This window comes from Pelophylax lessonae (assembly GCF_965119305.1).
Source record: "Pelophylax lessonae genome assembly, chromosome: 9".
Lineage (NCBI taxonomy): Eukaryota > Metazoa > Chordata > Amphibia > Anura > Ranidae > Pelophylax > Pelophylax lessonae.
In genome coordinates this window covers 188805986-188824526 of record NC_138776.1, presented here as the reverse complement: position 1 = coordinate 188824526, position 18541 = coordinate 188805986, and the positions used below count along the sequence as shown (strand labels likewise).

The window sequence follows — 18541 nt, the reverse complement described above, 5'->3', positions numbered from 1 at the left end:
AGCAGCTGCAGGAGGAAAATACAGCCGATTGGTTCTAGCAAATGCCACTCTCGCCACCCCTCCTGTCCATGCCTGACTTCAAGGCAGCAAGATAGCAGGCTGAATCCCTTGGGTCCGTATCCTGGCTCCTCTGCAATCAGGGGCAGTGTGGGCTCACAGAGCAGGCAGAGGTGTGAATGCAGCTCAGCAGGTCAGTCCAGCCTGATCCAACCTCCCAAATCCCAGCTAGTGTCAGCACTGCAGACAATTTGGCACCCCCCTCAAGTTGGCACCCATGGCATGTGCCCCCCCTTAGTTTTGGCCTTGTCTGTTGCTGCTGCACATGTGCCCCATTCTTCTTCTTCTCCTCCTCATCTGCTGATCTTTCCATATCCCCACAAACTGGCAGTAAGGAATCAGCAAAATGATTTGATCTAAGAATCAGTAAAATCTTGATCATTGCACATTATTATTAGTATTTGCTCTTTTAATTAATACATGCACACATGTATTTTGCAAAGTTTATGTCTATGTAGTTATGCATTAAGATAAAAAGCCTTCTGTGTGCAGCAGCCGCCCCAGCACCCCCTAATACTTACTGGAGGTCTATCTAGATCCAGCGATGTTGCAAGATGGTCTTGGCTGCCTGGGATTCCCCTCCTCATTGGCTGAGATAGCAGCACGGCTCCACTGCTGTCAATAAAAGTCAATCAGTCAATGAGGAGGAAAAGGGGGTGGGGCCGGGCCCCAGCTCCATGTCTGAATGGACACTGCTCAAGCTCAGGTGCACCCATAGCAAGCTGCTTTCTGTGGGGGCACTCAACAGGAGAGAGGGGCCAGGAGCAGCGAAGAGGTACCTGAGAAGAGGAGGATCTGAGCTGCTCTGTGCAAAACCAATGCACAGGGCAGCTAAGTATGACATGTTTGTCCATTTTAACGGAAAAAAAATGAGACTTTAGTATCACTATAAATCACAGTTTATCTAACCATCAATACAGCCTTTTTTCTAGTATTTACTAGATGATACTGGACATTCTTCAGCAAACAAATAGGGTGGGCTGTAGCCACTGGAATGCGCCAAATACAAATCCTATCATTTCTTTGAAGAATCCATACATTCAGTGTTCTTCAAATTTATACAAGAATGTTGGGTGAAGATACAGGAGATGCCATAGCCAATCCTGGTGCTTATTACGCTCATCCTTGCTTTGTCCCACACAGAAATGTAGATTAATTCAGTGATATATTTAGACAAACTATCTTACCTGTAACTCCAATATTTCCTTTTTCCCCTGGATTGCCTTTTGGTCCTAATTTCCCTGAAGGACCTGGGATTCCTCTTTCACCTGGAATTCCAGGCTCCCCACGCACACCTCAAGAGAACATGTAACAATAATATGGACACTCTGCAATCTGTATGCTCTAGTAATGGATACAATATATCATGTTTAATCTTAATACATTATAACAAAATTAAATGTGTCCTGTCCGTTCTAAAGTAAATGACACTTATGTAAGGTCTCTTCTATTTACAGGAGTATGGTCAACTCCAATGTGATATCACTAAAGTATACACATAACAAAATAAACAGGAATACAGCATAGGAAAAAATATAAAAGTATGTATAAAATGAAAAAGACCATTTAACTACTAGAAGCTAGTCTAAAGAATGCAGGGTGTCTGCAGGGGCCCCTAATGTCACAGTAAGTGCCAAAAGACAGCAGGATGGGCACCAATAGTCAACAGCAGTGAACCAAGAGCTTGTCCACATTATGCCCAACTGGGAGAAGAGGTTGTCAGAAATATCCTACAATCAGGAACATATTTAGAACTCCTGATTCCTAGGGGTAAAAATAATATTAATCATCATCATTATGGCCCATTAGGACATTGTTTGTCCTCAGTCAGCTGCAAATGTATCATCTTAGTAGAACAGGTTCATATACAGTGCCTTGAAAAAGTATTCATATCCCTTGAAATTTTCCACATTTTGTCATGTTACAACAAAAAACGTGAATTTATTTTATTGGGATTTTATGTGATAGACCAACACAAAGTGGCACATAATTGTGAAGTAGAAGGAAAAGTGTGGCATGCATTTGTATTCAGTCCCCGGGTTAATTCTTTGTAGAGCCATCTTTCGCTGCAATTACAGCTGAAAGTCTTTTTCAGTATGTCTCTACTAGCTTTACATATCTAGAGAGTGAAATTTATGTCCATTCTTCTATGCAAAATAGCGTAAGCTCTGTTAGATTGCATGCAGTGACTGTGGTCAACAATTTTCAAGTATTACCACAGATTCTCAGTAGGATTTAAGTCTGAACTTTGACTGGACCATTCTAACACATTAATATGCTTTTATCTAAACCATTACATTGTAGCTCTGGCTGTATGTTTAGGGTCATTGTCCTGCTGGAAGGTAAGCCTCTGCCCCAGTCTCTAGTCTTTTGCAGACTCTAACAGGTTTTCTTCTAAGATTGCCTGTATTTGGCTCCATCCATCTTCCTTTAAACTCTGACCAGCTTCCCTGTCCCTGCTGAAGAAAAACATCCCCAAAACATGATGCTGCCACCACCATATTCAGGATGGGGATAGTGTGTTCAGGGTGATGTGCACTGTTAGTTTTCCGCCACACGTAGTGTTTTGCATTTAGGCCAAAAAGTTAAATTTTGGTCTCATGTAACCAGAGTACCTTCTTCCACATATTTGCAGGTCCCCCACATGGCTTCTCACAAACTGCAAATGGGACTTATGCCTTTCTTTCAACAATGACTTTCTTAATGCCACTCTTCCATAAAGGCCAGATTTGTGGAGTGCACGACTAATAGTTGTCTTGTGGACAGATTCTCCCACCTGAGCTGTGGCTCTCTGCAGCTCCATCAGAGTTACCATGGGCCTACCATGGCTGCTTCTCTGATTAATGCTCTCCTTGCCCGGCCTGTCAGTTTAGGTGGAAAGCCCTGTCTTGGTAGGTTTGCAGTGCTATACTCTTTCCATTTTCGAATGATGGATTGAACAGCGCTACTTGAGATGTTCAAAGCATGGGATGTTTTTTTTTATAATCTAATTCTGCTTTAACTACTTTCGAACCGCCCACCGCAAATATACTGTGGCAGGGCGGTCTGGCTGCGCAAAATCATGTATAGGTACGTGATTTTGTGCAGGTGTTCTCGGCGGCAGGAGCGATGATTACACATGGTGGGAGCCAATCAGCGGGTCCGGTGGCCGCAATGGCCGCTGGCCACCCGCAATCGTGCAGGAGAATGACAGAACAGCCATCTGCCTATGTAAACAAGGCAGACAGCTGTTCTGTCACAGAGGAAGAGCGAGATCTTGTGTTTCAGCACAGCTGAAACACAAATATTTATTTTTCTCTAGTACATCCATCACCCACACAGTAAGAAAGCATTCCCTAAGAGCACACGTAACCCCTTGATCACCCCTAGTGTTAACTCCTTCCCTGCCAGTGTCATTCATACACTAACAATGCATTTTTTTAGCACTGATCACTGTACTGGTGTCACTGGTCCCCAAAAAGTGTCACCCAGTGTCAGATTTGTCCACTGCAATGTCCCAGTCATGTTATAAATCGCTAATCAATGCCATTACTAGTTAAAAAAAATGTAAAAATAACTTTTGCGCAAACTAATCAATATACACTGATTGGGATTTTTTAAACAAAAATATGTAGCATTTTGGCATAAATTGATGAAAAATGTTATTTTATTTTATTTTTTTTTAATTATTGGGAATGTTTTATAGCAGAAAGTAAAAAAATATTGTTTTTTTCCAAAATTGTCGTTCATTTTTTGTGTATAGTGCAAAAAATAAAAACCGCAGAGGTGATCAAATACCACCAAAAATAAAAGGTTCTATTTGTAGGGGAAAAAAATACATCAATTTTATTTGGGTACAGCATTGCACGACTGTCGCAATTGTCATATAAAGCAACGTGGTGCCGTATCGCAAAAAATGGCCTGGTCATAAAGGGGGGTAAAACCTTTCGGAGCTAAAGTGGATAAACTTCTCAACAACTTTATCCCTGACCTGTTTGATGTATTCCTTGGCCTTCATGATGCTGTTTGTTCACTAAGGATCTCTCTTTGAGGGCTTCACAGAACAGCTGTATTTATACTGAGATGAAATTACACACAGGTGGACTTATTTTACTACCGTATATACTCGAGTATAAGCTGAGTTTTTCAGCACATTTTTTTGTGCTGAAAACGTCCCCCTCGGCTTATACTCGAGTCATAAAAAAAAAAAAAAATGTTCCCAGCCAGCCCGACGTGCTCTGAGGCCCCTTAGATTTAAAAAATGGGGCCGCCCAGCGCCAACATGTCACCGCGCATGCGCTGCCACCGCTCGGGAAAGGCTGTACACATTCGGCTATTCCCGGGAATAGCCAAGCATATACGAGCCTTCCCGAGCGGCAGGGGCGCATGCACAATGACGTGTTGGTGCCGGGCGGCGCTACTTTTAAATCTAAGGGGCCTCAGGAACAGGTAAGTGAGACTCCTCCACAGCTGCACTACCTGCCGTTATGCGGGGCTGCGGGCATAATACAAGAGATGCAGTGCTGCGGGCATGGTACACCTGTACCATGCCCGCAGCACTGCATTTCCTGTACTATGCCCACAGCCCTGCATTTTCCTGTATAATGCCCGCAGCCCTGCATTCTCTTGTACTATGCCCGCAGCACTGCATTTCCTGTACTATGCCCACAGCCCTGCATTTTCCTGTATAATGCCCGCAGCCCTGCATTCTCTTGTACTATGCCCGCAGCCCTGCATTCTCCTGTACCATGCCCACAGCCCTGCATTCTCCTATACAATGCTTACAGCCCTGCATTCTCCTGTACAATGCCTGCAGCCCTGCATTCTCCTGTACCATGCCCGCAGCCCTGCATTTTCCTGTACCATGTCCGCAGCCCTGCATTTTCCTGTACCATTTCCGCAGCCCTGCATTCTCCTGTACCATGCCCGCAGCCCTGCATTTTCCTGTACCATGTCCATAGCCCTGCATTTTCCTGTACCATTTCCGCAGCCCTGCATTCTCCTGTACCATGTCCGCAGCCCTGCATTCTCCTGTACCATTTCCGCAGCCCTGCATTCTCCTGTACCATGCCCGCAGCCCTGCATTTTCCTGTACCTTGCCCGCAGCCCTGCATTTTCCTGTACCATGCCCGCAGCCCTGCATTCTCCTGTACCATTCCCGCAGGCCTGCATTTTCCTGTACCATGTCTGCAGCCCTGCATTTTCCTGTACCATGCCTGCAGCACTGCATTCTCCTGTACCATGCCCACACCCCTGCATCTCCTGTACCATGCCCACAGCCCTGCATTCTCTTGTACCATGCCCGCAGCCCTTGTTTTGGGTCTCGTGGTGGTCCAATTGGGTCCAGTAGCTGCTGCATTTCCCACCCTAGGCTTATACTCGAGTCAATAATTTTTCCCATTTTTTTGTGGTAAAATTAGGGGCCTCTGCTTATATTGGGGTCGGCTTATACTCGAGTATATACGGTAATTAAGTGACTTCTGTAGACAACTGGTTCCACTAGATTTTAGTTAGGGTATCAGAGTAAAGGGGGTTGAATACAAATGCACGCCACACTTTTCAGATATTTATTTGTAAAAAAATTTGAAATCCATTCATTATTTCCCTTCCACTTCACAATTATGTGTCACTTTGTGTTGGTCTATCACATAAAATCTCAGTAAAATCCATTTATGTTTTTGGTTGTAACATCATAAAATGTGGAAAATTTCAAGGGATATAAATACATTTACAGGGCACTGTTTGTTTCCAGTGCGGCCATTTTAAAAAGTGGAAGGATTTATCTTGTCACTTTCTATACAATGTACCCATAAAAGCTGACAAATGTATTGAAACATTTCATTTTTTGCCAGCCAGAGGGCTGATAAAGTAACACCACTGCATGGAGATAACCAATTTGAATGTTTCAAAACAACAGGTATTTCAAACAATTGTTGACAATAAAGTTAAGGTAAAAACATATAGTAAAAGATTATTGTATAAAACCCACCTGGCTCGCCCTTTGGGCCGTTAGCTCCATCTCTTCCATCTCTACCATTTAAACCTGCAAGCCCTTGTACAACAGAACACGTGGCTGGTGTTTCTGAATGATCCAGGGTACAAACCACAGCCACAACGACTAGAATGCATACACAATTTCTAATATGATTCATTGTTCAGCCGTTCAACCTGTGACAAAATAAAAGCATTGGTTCCCTTCATATAATACATACATCTTTTTTTCAATGCTATGCTCAATAAACGGGTGACAAAAAAATACTTACCTAGTAATTGTTGTAGTAATTCAGTTTTTTTTTTCTATCTGAATCTGCTCCTGGCCAAACTGATATCACAAAAAAAACAGCTCTACGGCGTCTGTTCATTTTATTTGCAAGAATATCGATTATTCTGGATTATCTGGAACTTTGTACCTGATGAAAGAGGTCAGCGTCTAAATCTTTGTTTTTCATACATTCTCCTTTTAGCAAAAATCTGAACGTTTTATACTACTGCAGATATTAAAAAAAAAAAGTGGGGTACTGCTGATCAAATAAACTCACCCCATAACAGCATTGGAAGAATAGCTGTCCATGTGTAATACCCCCTTTTGCTAGAATACTATAGGTTTTATTTTGTTACAGTGAAGTGTTATGCCAGAATAATTCAGTACACCTGAAAAGTTCTGATAATCCCCCTATCCAAAATAAGTCATTCTGTCATGTTCAAGCTTCTCATCTAATCACTCTTTTGGTTGGGTTGCTAATATTGGAAAAAATTGCAAACTGGATGCGGAAGAGTTTTGCATGCCTTGTATTGTTGAGCACTGTGTAGCATTTCAGCTTATTGCAACAATTATAAGGTGACATCATGAATCTGAGGTTATCCAGAAAGTTGGCACATGGTAGTTAATGGAGCTGGTGTCCTGTGTTGGCACACTAAGCTAACACTGCCTTATTTGCAAGGAGAAGAGCGGCCATGTACCCTATATAATTTCAAAGTTTCTGGATACTAGACCATCACATCTATAGTATAAGAGTTGGTTGGAAATCCCATTCCAAAACCATGGGCATTATTGTGAAGTTTGCCTCCCCTTTGCGGCTATACCAGCCTTTAGTTCCCTGAAAAGTTGTTCTGTGGCAAAAGAGAATTTTCAGGGGCAGGTATTCTGACTCCAATTGTTGTATTAGTGACGTATCCCTTGCTGAAACCTATTCCTGGCCTGTATGAGCAGATGAAATCACCGTGGACAATCGTTATTAGATAGCTGAACTCATCAGACACCTTTTCTTTCCATCCACATAGGTTTTATTGCAAGCAGTAGGTATGGCAGACAACAAAATGTGGCAGATGATTAACCACTTTAGCCCCAGCCACCGCAGATGTACGGCGCTTGCCTGGGAGGAACTAGGGGAAGCTAGTGCGTGTGGCAGGCGGCTCTGATGGCCGCCGGCCACTCGAAATCTCGCACCGCTGACAGAGAAGGACGGACGGCTGATGTAAACACAGCCGTCCGTACTTCTCCCTGAAGTTGTCACAGCTGTCATGTGATCCTGCTATATAGGATCACATGTCTCTGTGATGACTTCACAAGCCACACAGCCCCCCCCCACAGTTAGAATCACGCCCCTAGGGTCACATTTAACCCCTTGATCACCAGTACTGTTAACCCCTTCCCTGCCAGTGTCATATTTACAGTAACAGTGCATATTTTTAGCACTGATTACTGTAATAATGTCACTGGTCCCCCAAAAGTGTCAAAAATGTCAGTCAGGGGTCCGATCTGTCCGCTGCAATGTCGCAGTCCCGCAAAAAATTGCAAATCGCCGCCATTACTAGTAAAAAAAAAAAAACAATAAAAATGACATAAATCTTTCCTGTAGTTAGTAAACGCAATAACTTTTGTGCAAACCAATCAAAATACGCTTATTGCGATTTTTTTTTACCAAAAATATGTAGCAGAAAACAAATTGGCTTAAAATGTTAAAAATTTAGATTTTTACATTTTTTTGAGAATTTCATATAAAAGAATGTGTAAAATATTGTTATTTTTTCAAAATTGTCGCTCTTTTTTTGTTTATAGCGCAAAAAAATAAAAAATCGCACAGGTGATCAAATACCACCAAAAGAAAGCTCTATTTGTTGGAAAAAAAGGACATCTATTTCATTTGGGTACAGCGTCGCACGACCGCGCAATTGTCCGTTAAACTCATGCAGTGCCGAAACGCAAAATAGGGCCTGGTCATTGAGCAGCCAAATCCTCCGGTCTGAAAGTGGTTAAAAGATGGTATCTGCAGGTCAAAACATGGTAATGTGTTCCCGGATGCAAGCAGATTGTATGATGGCCTAGACAGATGTGGCCATCTCTATCCCCACAAGCATAAAGAAGCTGGAACAGGAAATACATCATCAATGGGAGGGGACAGGAAGGAAAACAGAAGGGATAGACAGAGCGCAAAAACCGAAACAACCACAAGATGGCAGTATACACCAATTTTAATGACATTACCACAACTAAGCATTATATTATATTTTACATATTGGTGTAAAAGCACAACAGGTACTAAAGTTAAAAATGAAGTCCTGGTTTGCAATTGGCATTCCAATTCCTCCTCTTCCTTCTTCACAAAGGTATTCATTAGCATATAGGTCAAAGCTATGTGTGGGCCACTCTTGTTCATCCGCAAAAAAATTTGTCAAACCATGTCTATATGGGTTTAGCTCAGTGCACAGAGGCATAGTCATGCTGAAACAAAATGCACATTCCTCAAATTATTGTTACAAGGTTAAAAGCTCACAATTGTCTAAAACACCTTTACATGCTGTATTAATAACACAACCCTTCACTGGAAACACTGGAACTGGATAATTTGAAGGGGTGTCCACATATTGGGTATGATGGTCAAGTATCCGCAAACTTTAAGCCACATAGTGCATGTTAACAAAGGTTTAATCTGTTTAAAAGAACAAACTTTTACTTACTGGACATTATACTAAATTGAGCCTGTGTAATCAACAAACCAGCTAACAGTACACACTGTCAGTAAAAACAATATATAGCTAAAAGTTTATGGACACCTGACTAACACACTAATGGCGCTTTTCCACTGCATGGAACCGTACCGTTTCGGCACGCTTTTGTGCTTTTCCACTGCAGTACCGCATGGTATAGGGTCGGAACGGTTCGGTACGGTACGGTATAGGTTTGCTTTTCCACTGCATGGAACCGAACGGTACGGTACGGTACGGCTCTGAAAAAACAGTACCTACTCGATTGTGGTTCCAACAGGTACCAAACTGGTACCATATCCCACAATCCTTTGCATGCAGTCACTACTAGCCACTGATTGGTCAGAGAATCACACCCACCCCGTTGTTATCCCACCCACTTAACTTTAGTACTACTTTAGTGGAAAAGCAAACCTATACCGTACCGAACCATTCCGACACTATACCATGCGGTACCAGCAGTGGAAAAGCAAACCGGGCCAGGCAGGGCTGAGTAGAGCCGAGCCGGTACTAGCCGGTACTTGCAGTGGAAAAGTGCCATTACTTGAAGTATGTGGACACCCCTTCAATTTGTTGAGCAAAGAGAAACGAAAAAGTGTATGATAAATGAAAGTGGGCATGAACAAAACCTGCATTGCATGAATAAAGCACAGCTTTTGCACAATAAGTGAAATAAAAACAATGCTCAATACTAGACTCTCCTGTAGGCAGTGCCATTGATATGTTTCTGGTGACATTAAACAAGGCATAGGAATCAAAGAGATCAACAAGGTAAAAGGCAACTGGAAGACCTTGAAGTATAATGTCAGATGCTCAACATTCCTAAGACACAGGAGCTTTTTAAAAGAATGAAGAACTAGATACCAGAGCGTTAAAGCTAAACCTAATACCTTACATTTTCCCACTGCAATCATTAATGTAAGCTGAGTTCAAACTTGTGTGGCAAAATAATAATAAAAAAAGTTTTTCTCCCTTTATTTTGCAGTATTCAGTGCTGTCACATGACTTCAATTCCTCTTCCTGCTGAGTCCAAGAGCAGCAAGTGGGTGTGGTTACTGAAAACTAGTGACATCACTTCCAGGGAGGGGCACTATTCCTGTGTAGCCAGTGGGCGTATACAGGATGGGAGGAGCTGATTATAGGTTCCCGCCCAGTGTTCTCTCAACAGTAAGGCGGCGGATGACAGCTCCGTCTCCGCTTGCAGTGCGGAGAGGGAGGTGTCTCAGCCCCCGCTGCTCTCTATGGGGAATCGAATGAGAGCGGACCGCCTGTCCGCTCTCATCCGATCCCATCCGATCCGATCCCCAGGACGGATGGAAAATAGGGTTTCTATCCGTCCGGATTTCACGGACAGGATCGGATGCGGTTGGCAGCGGGTGTCAGCGGACATGTCACCGCTGACATCCGCTGCTCCATAGGGCTGAATGGGGCATCCGATCAGATCCGCCTAAAAAACTGACAGGCGGATCTGATCGGACCGCCCGTGTGAAAGAGCCCTAAGGATGCATTGTACATCCTAATCCATAAGAAAATAAAGAAATAAAAAAGACAAATCCACACAGGACACAGGTGGGGGCACACATATACAGAATAGCTGTGCTGGGCTTTGAATGAAGAATACCACAGGAGAAGGAAGCACAAGGGGGGGGGGGGGACTGTCAGTGTAGCTGGAAGTGCTCTGGGATCTCAGCTCACAGACTACAATGATCACTATACATTAACCACTTTACCACCGGAGGATTTTCCTGCTTTACGTCCAGGCCACTTTTTGCAACTTGGCACTGGGCGAATTTAACTGACAATTGTGCGGTCATGCAATGCCGTACCCAAACAAAATTTATGTCCTTTTTTTCCCACAAACAGAGCTTTCCTTTGGTGGTATTTGATCACTTCTGCACTTTTAATTTTTTGCGATATATCAATAAAAAAAAGCGACAATTTTGAAAAAATAACAATATTTTTCTACTTTGATAGTTAAAAAATATCCAATATATTCATTTTTTGTCATATATTTAGGCCAAAATGTATTCAGCTACATGTCTTTGACAAAAAAATTCTCAATGAGCGTATTTTTAACCGCTTTAAGACCGGAAGATTTTACCCCATTCCTGACCAGGCTGTATTTTGCAATTAAGCACTGCATTATTTTAACGGACAATTGCACGGTCGTGCGATGCTGTACCCAAATTAAATGTATGTCCTTTTTTTCCCACAAATAGAGCTTTCTTTTGGTGGTATTTGATCACCTGTGCGATTTTTACTTTTTGCGCTATAAACAAAAAAAGAGCGACAATTTAGAAAAAATAACAATATTTTTCACATTTTTTATATGAAATTCCCCCCAAAAAAATGTAAAAATCTAAATTTTTTAACATTTTAGGCCAATTTGTTTTCTGCTACATATTTTTGGTAAAAAAAATCACAATAAGCGTATTTTGATTGGTTTGCGCAAAAGTTATTGCGTTTACTAACTACGGGAAATTTATGTAATTTTTATTGTTTTTCTTTTAAACTAGTAATGGCGGCGATCTGCGTTTTTTTTTTTGCGGGATTGCGACATTGCGGCGGACAGATCGGACCCCTAACTGACATTTTTGACACTTTTGGGGGTACCAGTGACATTATTACAGTAATCAGTGCTATACATATGCACTGTTACTGTAATAATGACACTGGCAGGGAAGGGGATAACTTTATTGGTGATCTAGGGGTTAATTGTATGCCTGGTGCTTACTGAGGTGTGTCGGGGGAGGGGACTGAGTGACACAGGCACAGATCGCAGGTTCAGCTATGCTGAATCCTGTAATCTGTGACTGTCTGTCACATAGGAGATCTGCCCGCTACACAAGCGGGCGGATCTCCTCACTCGATCCCCGATGATCGGGGAAGAGCAGCGGTGATCACCGCCTCTCCTCCCCTGGCCCGACTCCCGCTGAATACAGCGGGAGCGAGCCTCCGGTGGCGCTCGCGCCGCCCACAAGGGGAGGAGTCCAGCGACGTAGGTCTACGTCGCTGGACGATACCAAGCCACTTTGCCACAGTACGCTCCATGTGAGCGGTCGGCAAGTGGTTAAAGGAATAGTACAGGCAACCACACTAAGTCTAAGCAACTTGGGACACACAAAAGTCACAAGACAAGTCACAGCCCATTGATTTCAATGGCACCCGTTCCCATCTAGGCGACATTGAAAATCAGCAATTTTGAAAAGGTACCTGCACTACTTTGATCTAGCTTTTGATGTGACTTTGATCCAGAGAGTGTAAAGTTGGATAAAAGCTGCACGCAAAGTCGCAACAAAGTCACACTCCAAAGTCGCACTCTAGCCTAGTGGCTATGTTTCTACTAGTGCGACTTTTAGGTTGTGCGATTTAGAGTGCGACTTTGAGTGCAACTTTGAGAAAACTTTACACTCGCTAGATCAAAGTTGCATCAAAAGTTGCATCTAAGTAGTGCAGGTACCTTTTCAAAGTTGATGATTTTCAAAGTCGCATAGATGGGAATGGGTGCCATTGAAGTCAATGGGCTATGACTTGTCTTGCGACTTTTGTGTGTCCCAAGTTGCATGACAAGTCGCACTAGTGGAAGCTGAGCATGTAATGAGCAATAGAAATCTATCTGTATCCTTCTAAACTTTCAAAAATGTTCCTTTGTACCTTATTTCTTTCTAGTGATGAGCCGAACACCCCCCGGTTTGTTCACACCAGAACACAGCGAACAGAGGAAAAGTTTGTTCGAACAAACAAACCCCCGTTGAAGTCTATGGGACTCCAACCTCTAAAATCAAACGGCCTCATTTTGAAAACTTAAATGCAAGTTATTGCCCCAAAAAAGTGTATGGGGGTCCGGGTACTGACTTGGGGAACATGTAGCAATGAAAAAAATTTTTTTAAAAACTATAATTTTTAAAGAAGCAGTGATTTACTGATTTTAATGAGGCTTAAAGTGAAACTATAAAAATGAAAAATGTCTTCAAATATTGTGTCTGGGGAGGGGTCCCCTGAATGTGCCTGTAAAGTAGTGCATCTCTACGATGTATGTAGCCTGCTGCAGCAATACTGACATTTATAAAGCAAAAAATGTCATATACAAATATACATACAAATTTCAAATGGCATGTACTTGTCATACAGGTGCAGAAAAACTGGGCCTTGGATGTTGGTGGTGCCTGAACACCGTAACCCCTCGCAGTTACTCTTGCTGGGCGCAGGAACGGGACACTGCTGCTAAAAAAATCCATACAAATTTGAAATCGCATGTACTTGTCATACAGGTACAGCAAAATTGGGCCTTGGTCGTTGTTGGTGCCTGAACACCGTAACCCCTCGCAGTTACTCTTGCTGGGCGCAGGAACGGGACCTGCTGGTAAGAATTCCATACAAATTTGAAATTGCATGTACTATACAGGTGTCAAAAATTGAGCCTTTGCAGTTGGTGGTGCATGAACACCGTAACCAAGCCCTCGCAGTTACTCTTGCTGGACGCAGGAATGGGACCTGCTGGTAAGAATTCCATACAAATTTGAAATTGCGCGTACTATACAGGTGCCAAAAATTGAGTCTTTGCTGTTGGTGGTGCCTGAACACTGTAACCAAGCCCTCACAGTTAATCTTGCTGGGCGCAGGAATGGGAGCTGCTGGTAAGAATTCCATACAAATTTGAAATTGCACGTACTATACAGGTGCCAAAAATTGGGTCTTTGCTGTTGGTGGTGCCTGAACACCGTAACCAAGCCCTCGCAGTTACTCTTGCTGGGTGCAGGAATGGGACCTGCTGGTAAGAATTCCATACACATTTGAAATTGCATGTACTATACAGATGCCAAAAATTGGGCCTTTGCTGTTGGTGGTGCCTGAACACCGTAACCAATCCATCGCAGTTACTCTTGCTGGGTGCAGGAATGGGACCTGCTGGTAAGAATTCCATACAAATTTGAAATTGCATGTGCTGTACAGGTGCCAAAAATTGGGCCTTTGCTGTTGGTGGTGTTTGAACACCGTAACCAAGCCTTTGCAGTTACTCTTGCTGTTTGCAGGAACGGGACCTGCTGGTAAGAATTCCATACAAATTTGAAATTGCATGTACTTGTCATACAGGTGCAATAATATTAGGCCTTTGGTGTTGGTGGTTCCTGAACACCGTAACCCCTCACAGTTAGCAGGGCACAGGGACAGGGCCTGCTGTTAGAAATTACATATGACATTTAAATTGCAGAAAAATTAGGCCTTGGGGGTTGGTAGTGACCTAAACCAAAAACATTATTGGAAGCTAGTAGAATCAAGGTAGAGGAATAGGATAGGCAGCATATGCAGTCTTCAAGGGATGGCAGATCTCTAGCAAATTCAATCAGTTACATCAGCATCAGGGGCTTGATAGCTCTTGTTTATCCAGGACTGGTTCATTTTGATAAAAGTCAGCTGGTCAACAGAGTCTGTGGACAGACGCACTCTTTTGTCCGTCACAAAAACTCCAGCAGCACTGTGCGTCCATTCAGAAAGCACACTGGATGCAGGACAGGCCAGTAGCTTCATTCCATATTGAGCAAGTTTTGACCAGTGGTCCATCCTCAAGACCCAGTAAGCCAGTGGATGCTTAGCTGGAAAGGTCTCCAAGTCTGCTCTTGCGCCTAGATAATCATGCACCATATGATGAAGAGGCTGCCGATGGTTGCTTAAACCTAACAGCCCTGGGTGCTGTTGAGGACTAAAGAACTGTTTAAATGCATCGGTCAGCCGGCCTCCTTCTCCACTGCTCCTCCTTTGGCTGAACGATCTCTCAGACACACGTCCAGAGAATTTTGACCTCCCAGTGTCTGGAAGGGTGGTACCCCAAATTTTTTTTAAGGCCTCCTCAAGAGGTTTCATCCTCTGCTCCCTCTGTGAAGGCAGGATGAGCGCTGCAACTTTACCCTTGTAATGTGGACCAAGAAGGATTGCCAACCAGTAATTATCCCTCTCCTTGATAGCATGAATCCTCTGGTCCTTTCGCAGGCTTTGCAGAATCAGGGAGCCCATGCAACGTAAGTTGGAGGAGGCATAAGCTTCTGAGTCCTCTGGTTCACTAAGGATGACATTGTCAGCCAGAGCAACCTCTCCCCAACCGCGTACAATTCCTGGGGTTTCTGAGAATCAAAAACATCCCTTGAAGACTGCTGTATGCTATCCTCTACATCCATGCTGCCAAAATCCTCCTCCTCCTTTTCCTCTTCCTCCTGTGTGTTTTGTGGCCCTGCATAAAGGGGGCCTTGTGAGGAAAGGAAGTCCTTCTCTTCCTGCTGCTGTTCTGCCTCAAGTGCCGTGTCCATGATTCCACGCAGCGTGTGCTCCAGCAGGTAGACTAGAGGGATAGTGTCACTGATGCATGCATCGTCCCGGCTCACCATCCTTGTGGCTTCCTCAAATGGTGACAGGAAGATGCATGCATCGTTTATCGAAAGCCACTGGCGTGGCGAAAAAAGCCAAGTTCCCCTGACCTATGGCCCTCTGCTGCGTGTGCAGCCGCTGCAGCATTGCCAACGTTGAGTTCCACCTGGTGGGCATGTCACAAATGAGGCGGTTGGTGGGCAGGTTGAATTCCCGTTGAATGTCAGATAAGTGAGCAGTGCACTAGCATTGTATGAAAGGCGGAAATGGCCACATACTTTTCTGGCCTGCCTCAGGATATCTTGGAAGCCCGGGTATCTGCTCAAGAAACACTGCACCATCAGATTCAGAACATGTGCAAAGCATGGAACATGTGTCAAGTGTCCCTGTCGGAGGGTGGAGAGAAGGTTGGTGCCATTTTTGCATACAACCACATTCCTGGCTCAAGCTATCTTGGCATCAACCATCTCTTAGCCTGCCCCTGCAAAGCTGACAGAATATCTGCAGCGGGGTGACTCCTATCCCCTAGACAGACCAACTGAAGCCCAGCATGGCATCTTTCAGCCTGACTGATTGCGTAGCCCCTTGAACTCTTAGGGAGCACTGCTGCTTCAGAGGACAATTGAGCAGAAGAGGACATGGAGAAGGAGGAGGCGGTGGTGGAGTAGCCATATGGGGCAGAACCAGCACCAGCTTTTTGGAGGGATGGTGGCAAAACAAGCTGCAACACTGAACCCTGTTCTGCATCCTTCCCAGCTGCCAGCAGAGTTACCCAGTACACCTTGAACGAAATGTAATGTCCCTGTCCATGCCTGGTGGACCAAGAGTCAGCAGTAATTTGCACCTTCCTGCTGACCGCTCTGTCTAACGAGGCCAAAACATTACCTTCCACATGATGGCCTTACGTGAAAAGAAGCGCCTTTTTGGGACCTGCCACTGTGGTGCAGCACATTCCTCAAATTCGTGAAAGGGAGCACAATCTACCAGATGAAAAGGCAGCAATTGTAATGCTAGCAATTTGGTCAAGTTAGCATTAAGAGGCTGAGCATGTGGATGGCTGGGACAGTATTTCCTTCTAAGGTTCAGTAACTGGGGTAGTAAAATTTGCCTGCTGCTCAAATCAAGCGATGGTGTACCTTCTAGCAGATTGGGTGCAAGTCTCTGTTGCACTGATTGCTATAGCATCATCCCTCTCAATGCTGGTATTTGAGAAGGCATGAGGTATAGTAGGGTTAGAGATCACAGATGAGGAGCAAGGTGATGTATGCTTGTTTTGATCTGGTGCCTCTTTCAGGCGCTGTTGCCAATGGACAGCATGGCAGGTCATCATATGCCTTGTCAAGCATGTGGTACCCAAGCGGGTGGTGTTCTGGCCACGCTTGATCCTCTTCAGGTAGATTTTGCAAACAGCAACACTGCGGTCTACTGCACATGTGCTAAAAAAAGCCCACACAAATGAACTTTTGGGAGTCCGCAGGGAGTTTTCAGCACCCTGCACCTGTGGGGCTCTGTGCTGTGATGCAATAGGTTGGCTACTGCTATGGCGACCCCTGGAGCACATCCTGACTCGTTGGAGTTGTGCGTCCTCCTCCTTCCCCCCTCCTCCTCCTCTATCCTGTCAGACACCCAAGTACACTCAGTGACCTCATCATCCCCTCCCTCCTCATCACTGGAGCAAACCTGGCAATATGCTTCAGCTGTGGCAACATGACTGCTGGTTTCTTGTCCATCATTGTCACCCCCTCTTTCTAAGCTCACGTTATTCCCTTCATCAACCTGGGAACCAACATAACAGCTTTCAAATTGCTGCGCATCCTCCAGCAGCATGTCACTGACACTATGATCGAATAGTTCAGGTGACTCCTCCGTGCATGATGGTGGGGCAACTGAAGGAGTAGCTGTGGAGAAGGAGCCTGTGGAACGGGCCGCTTTGGCAGCTGCGGTGGAAGGCAAACTACTGTGAGCATGGGTGTCAGAGGACGAAGAGGATGAGGACGGCTTATTGATCCACTCCATACCAACTCTTCCACATGTTGTGGCTGAATAGCACAGGCAGCACAGGAAATAAAAGACGGGCATGCCCCGCCTGCAGAGGATGCACTGTCAACTGTGACCACCACTTTTCACAATGGACACACTTGCCCTCTTTTCCTGACCTGTGAGCATCGGCATCTCCTTGTCGGCCTTTTGGACATGATGTTGATACAGATCAATATAGGGTATACGCAACTGACCAAAAGATATCCAATGACCTAATATGATGTAATCTATAGCCCGAAAGACAGGGCCATTTGAAGGAATTTGGGGGCCCCAAGCAAAATGTACATGGAGGCCCCCCCGACCCCCCGCACACACGCAAAGCTTACAGGAACCACAGCATAGCCATACAGTTTAAGTATCTATCTATCTATCTATCTATATATACATATATGAGAGAGAGAGAGATAGATAGATAGATAGATAGATAGATAGATAGATAGATAGATAGATAGATAGATAGATAGATAGATAGATAGATAGATAGATAGATAGATAGATAGATAGATAGATAGATAGATAGATAGATAGATAGATAGATAGATAGATAGATAGATATAGAAGAAAGAAAGAAAGAAAGAAAGAAAGAAAGAAAGAAAGAAAGAAAGAAAGAAAGAAAGAAAGAAAGAAAGAAAGAAAGAAAGAAAGAAAGAAAGAAAGAAAGAAAGAAAGGAGAGAGAGAGAGAGAGGAGGGGGACAGATAAACAAAAAGAGACATAGGAAGACTAAGATTAGAAGGGAGATAGAAAAACAAAGAAAGAAAGACAATAGATAGATAGATAGATAAATAGATAGATAGATAGAGCTATAGATATATAGATTTAGATAGATAGCTAGATAGATAGATAGAATACATATAGATAGATATATTAACATAAATGTACGAGAAAATGTTATCTACTATTTTGCTGTATCTCTATGTACTATTCTATGGTTATATGGTATGGTATCTCTATGTCCTGCTATGGTGGAGGTCTGTCTGTATTTTAATCTCTCTTACAGGAACTGGATGGATGTGTGAGGAAGGCCAGGCAGCCCAGAGGATGTCACACTGATAACACTCTAAGACTCGATTCACACTAGAGCGTCAGCCTGACAGGTCGCGGTCCCTCGCAGTCCATTG

At 43.9% G+C, this 18541-nt stretch overlaps 1 protein-coding gene and 1 long non-coding RNA gene across 3 annotated transcripts in view; one reads left to right on the top strand and one right to left on the bottom strand.

Annotated features, from left to right (window-relative positions):
* Window positions 1-6202, bottom strand: part of LOC309563612 (pulmonary surfactant-associated protein D-like) — a 103814-nt gene extending 97612 nt beyond the window's left edge. For both annotated transcript variants that reach the window (XM_082268116.1, XM_082268115.1), the window contains exons 1-2: window positions 6026-6202; window positions 1245-1352 (exon numbers count right to left, since the gene is read on the bottom strand). In XM_082268116.1, coding sequence (XP_082124242.1) covers window positions 1245-1352; window positions 6026-6188 — 271 coding nt within the window. In that variant the 5' untranslated portion in view covers window positions 6189-6202. The remainder of the gene's footprint in view (window positions 1-1244; window positions 1353-6025) is intronic.
* Window positions 1-18541, top strand: part of LOC309563616 — a 166314-nt gene that overhangs the window by 96003 nt on the left and 51770 nt on the right. The gene's annotated exons all lie outside the window — the stretch shown is intronic.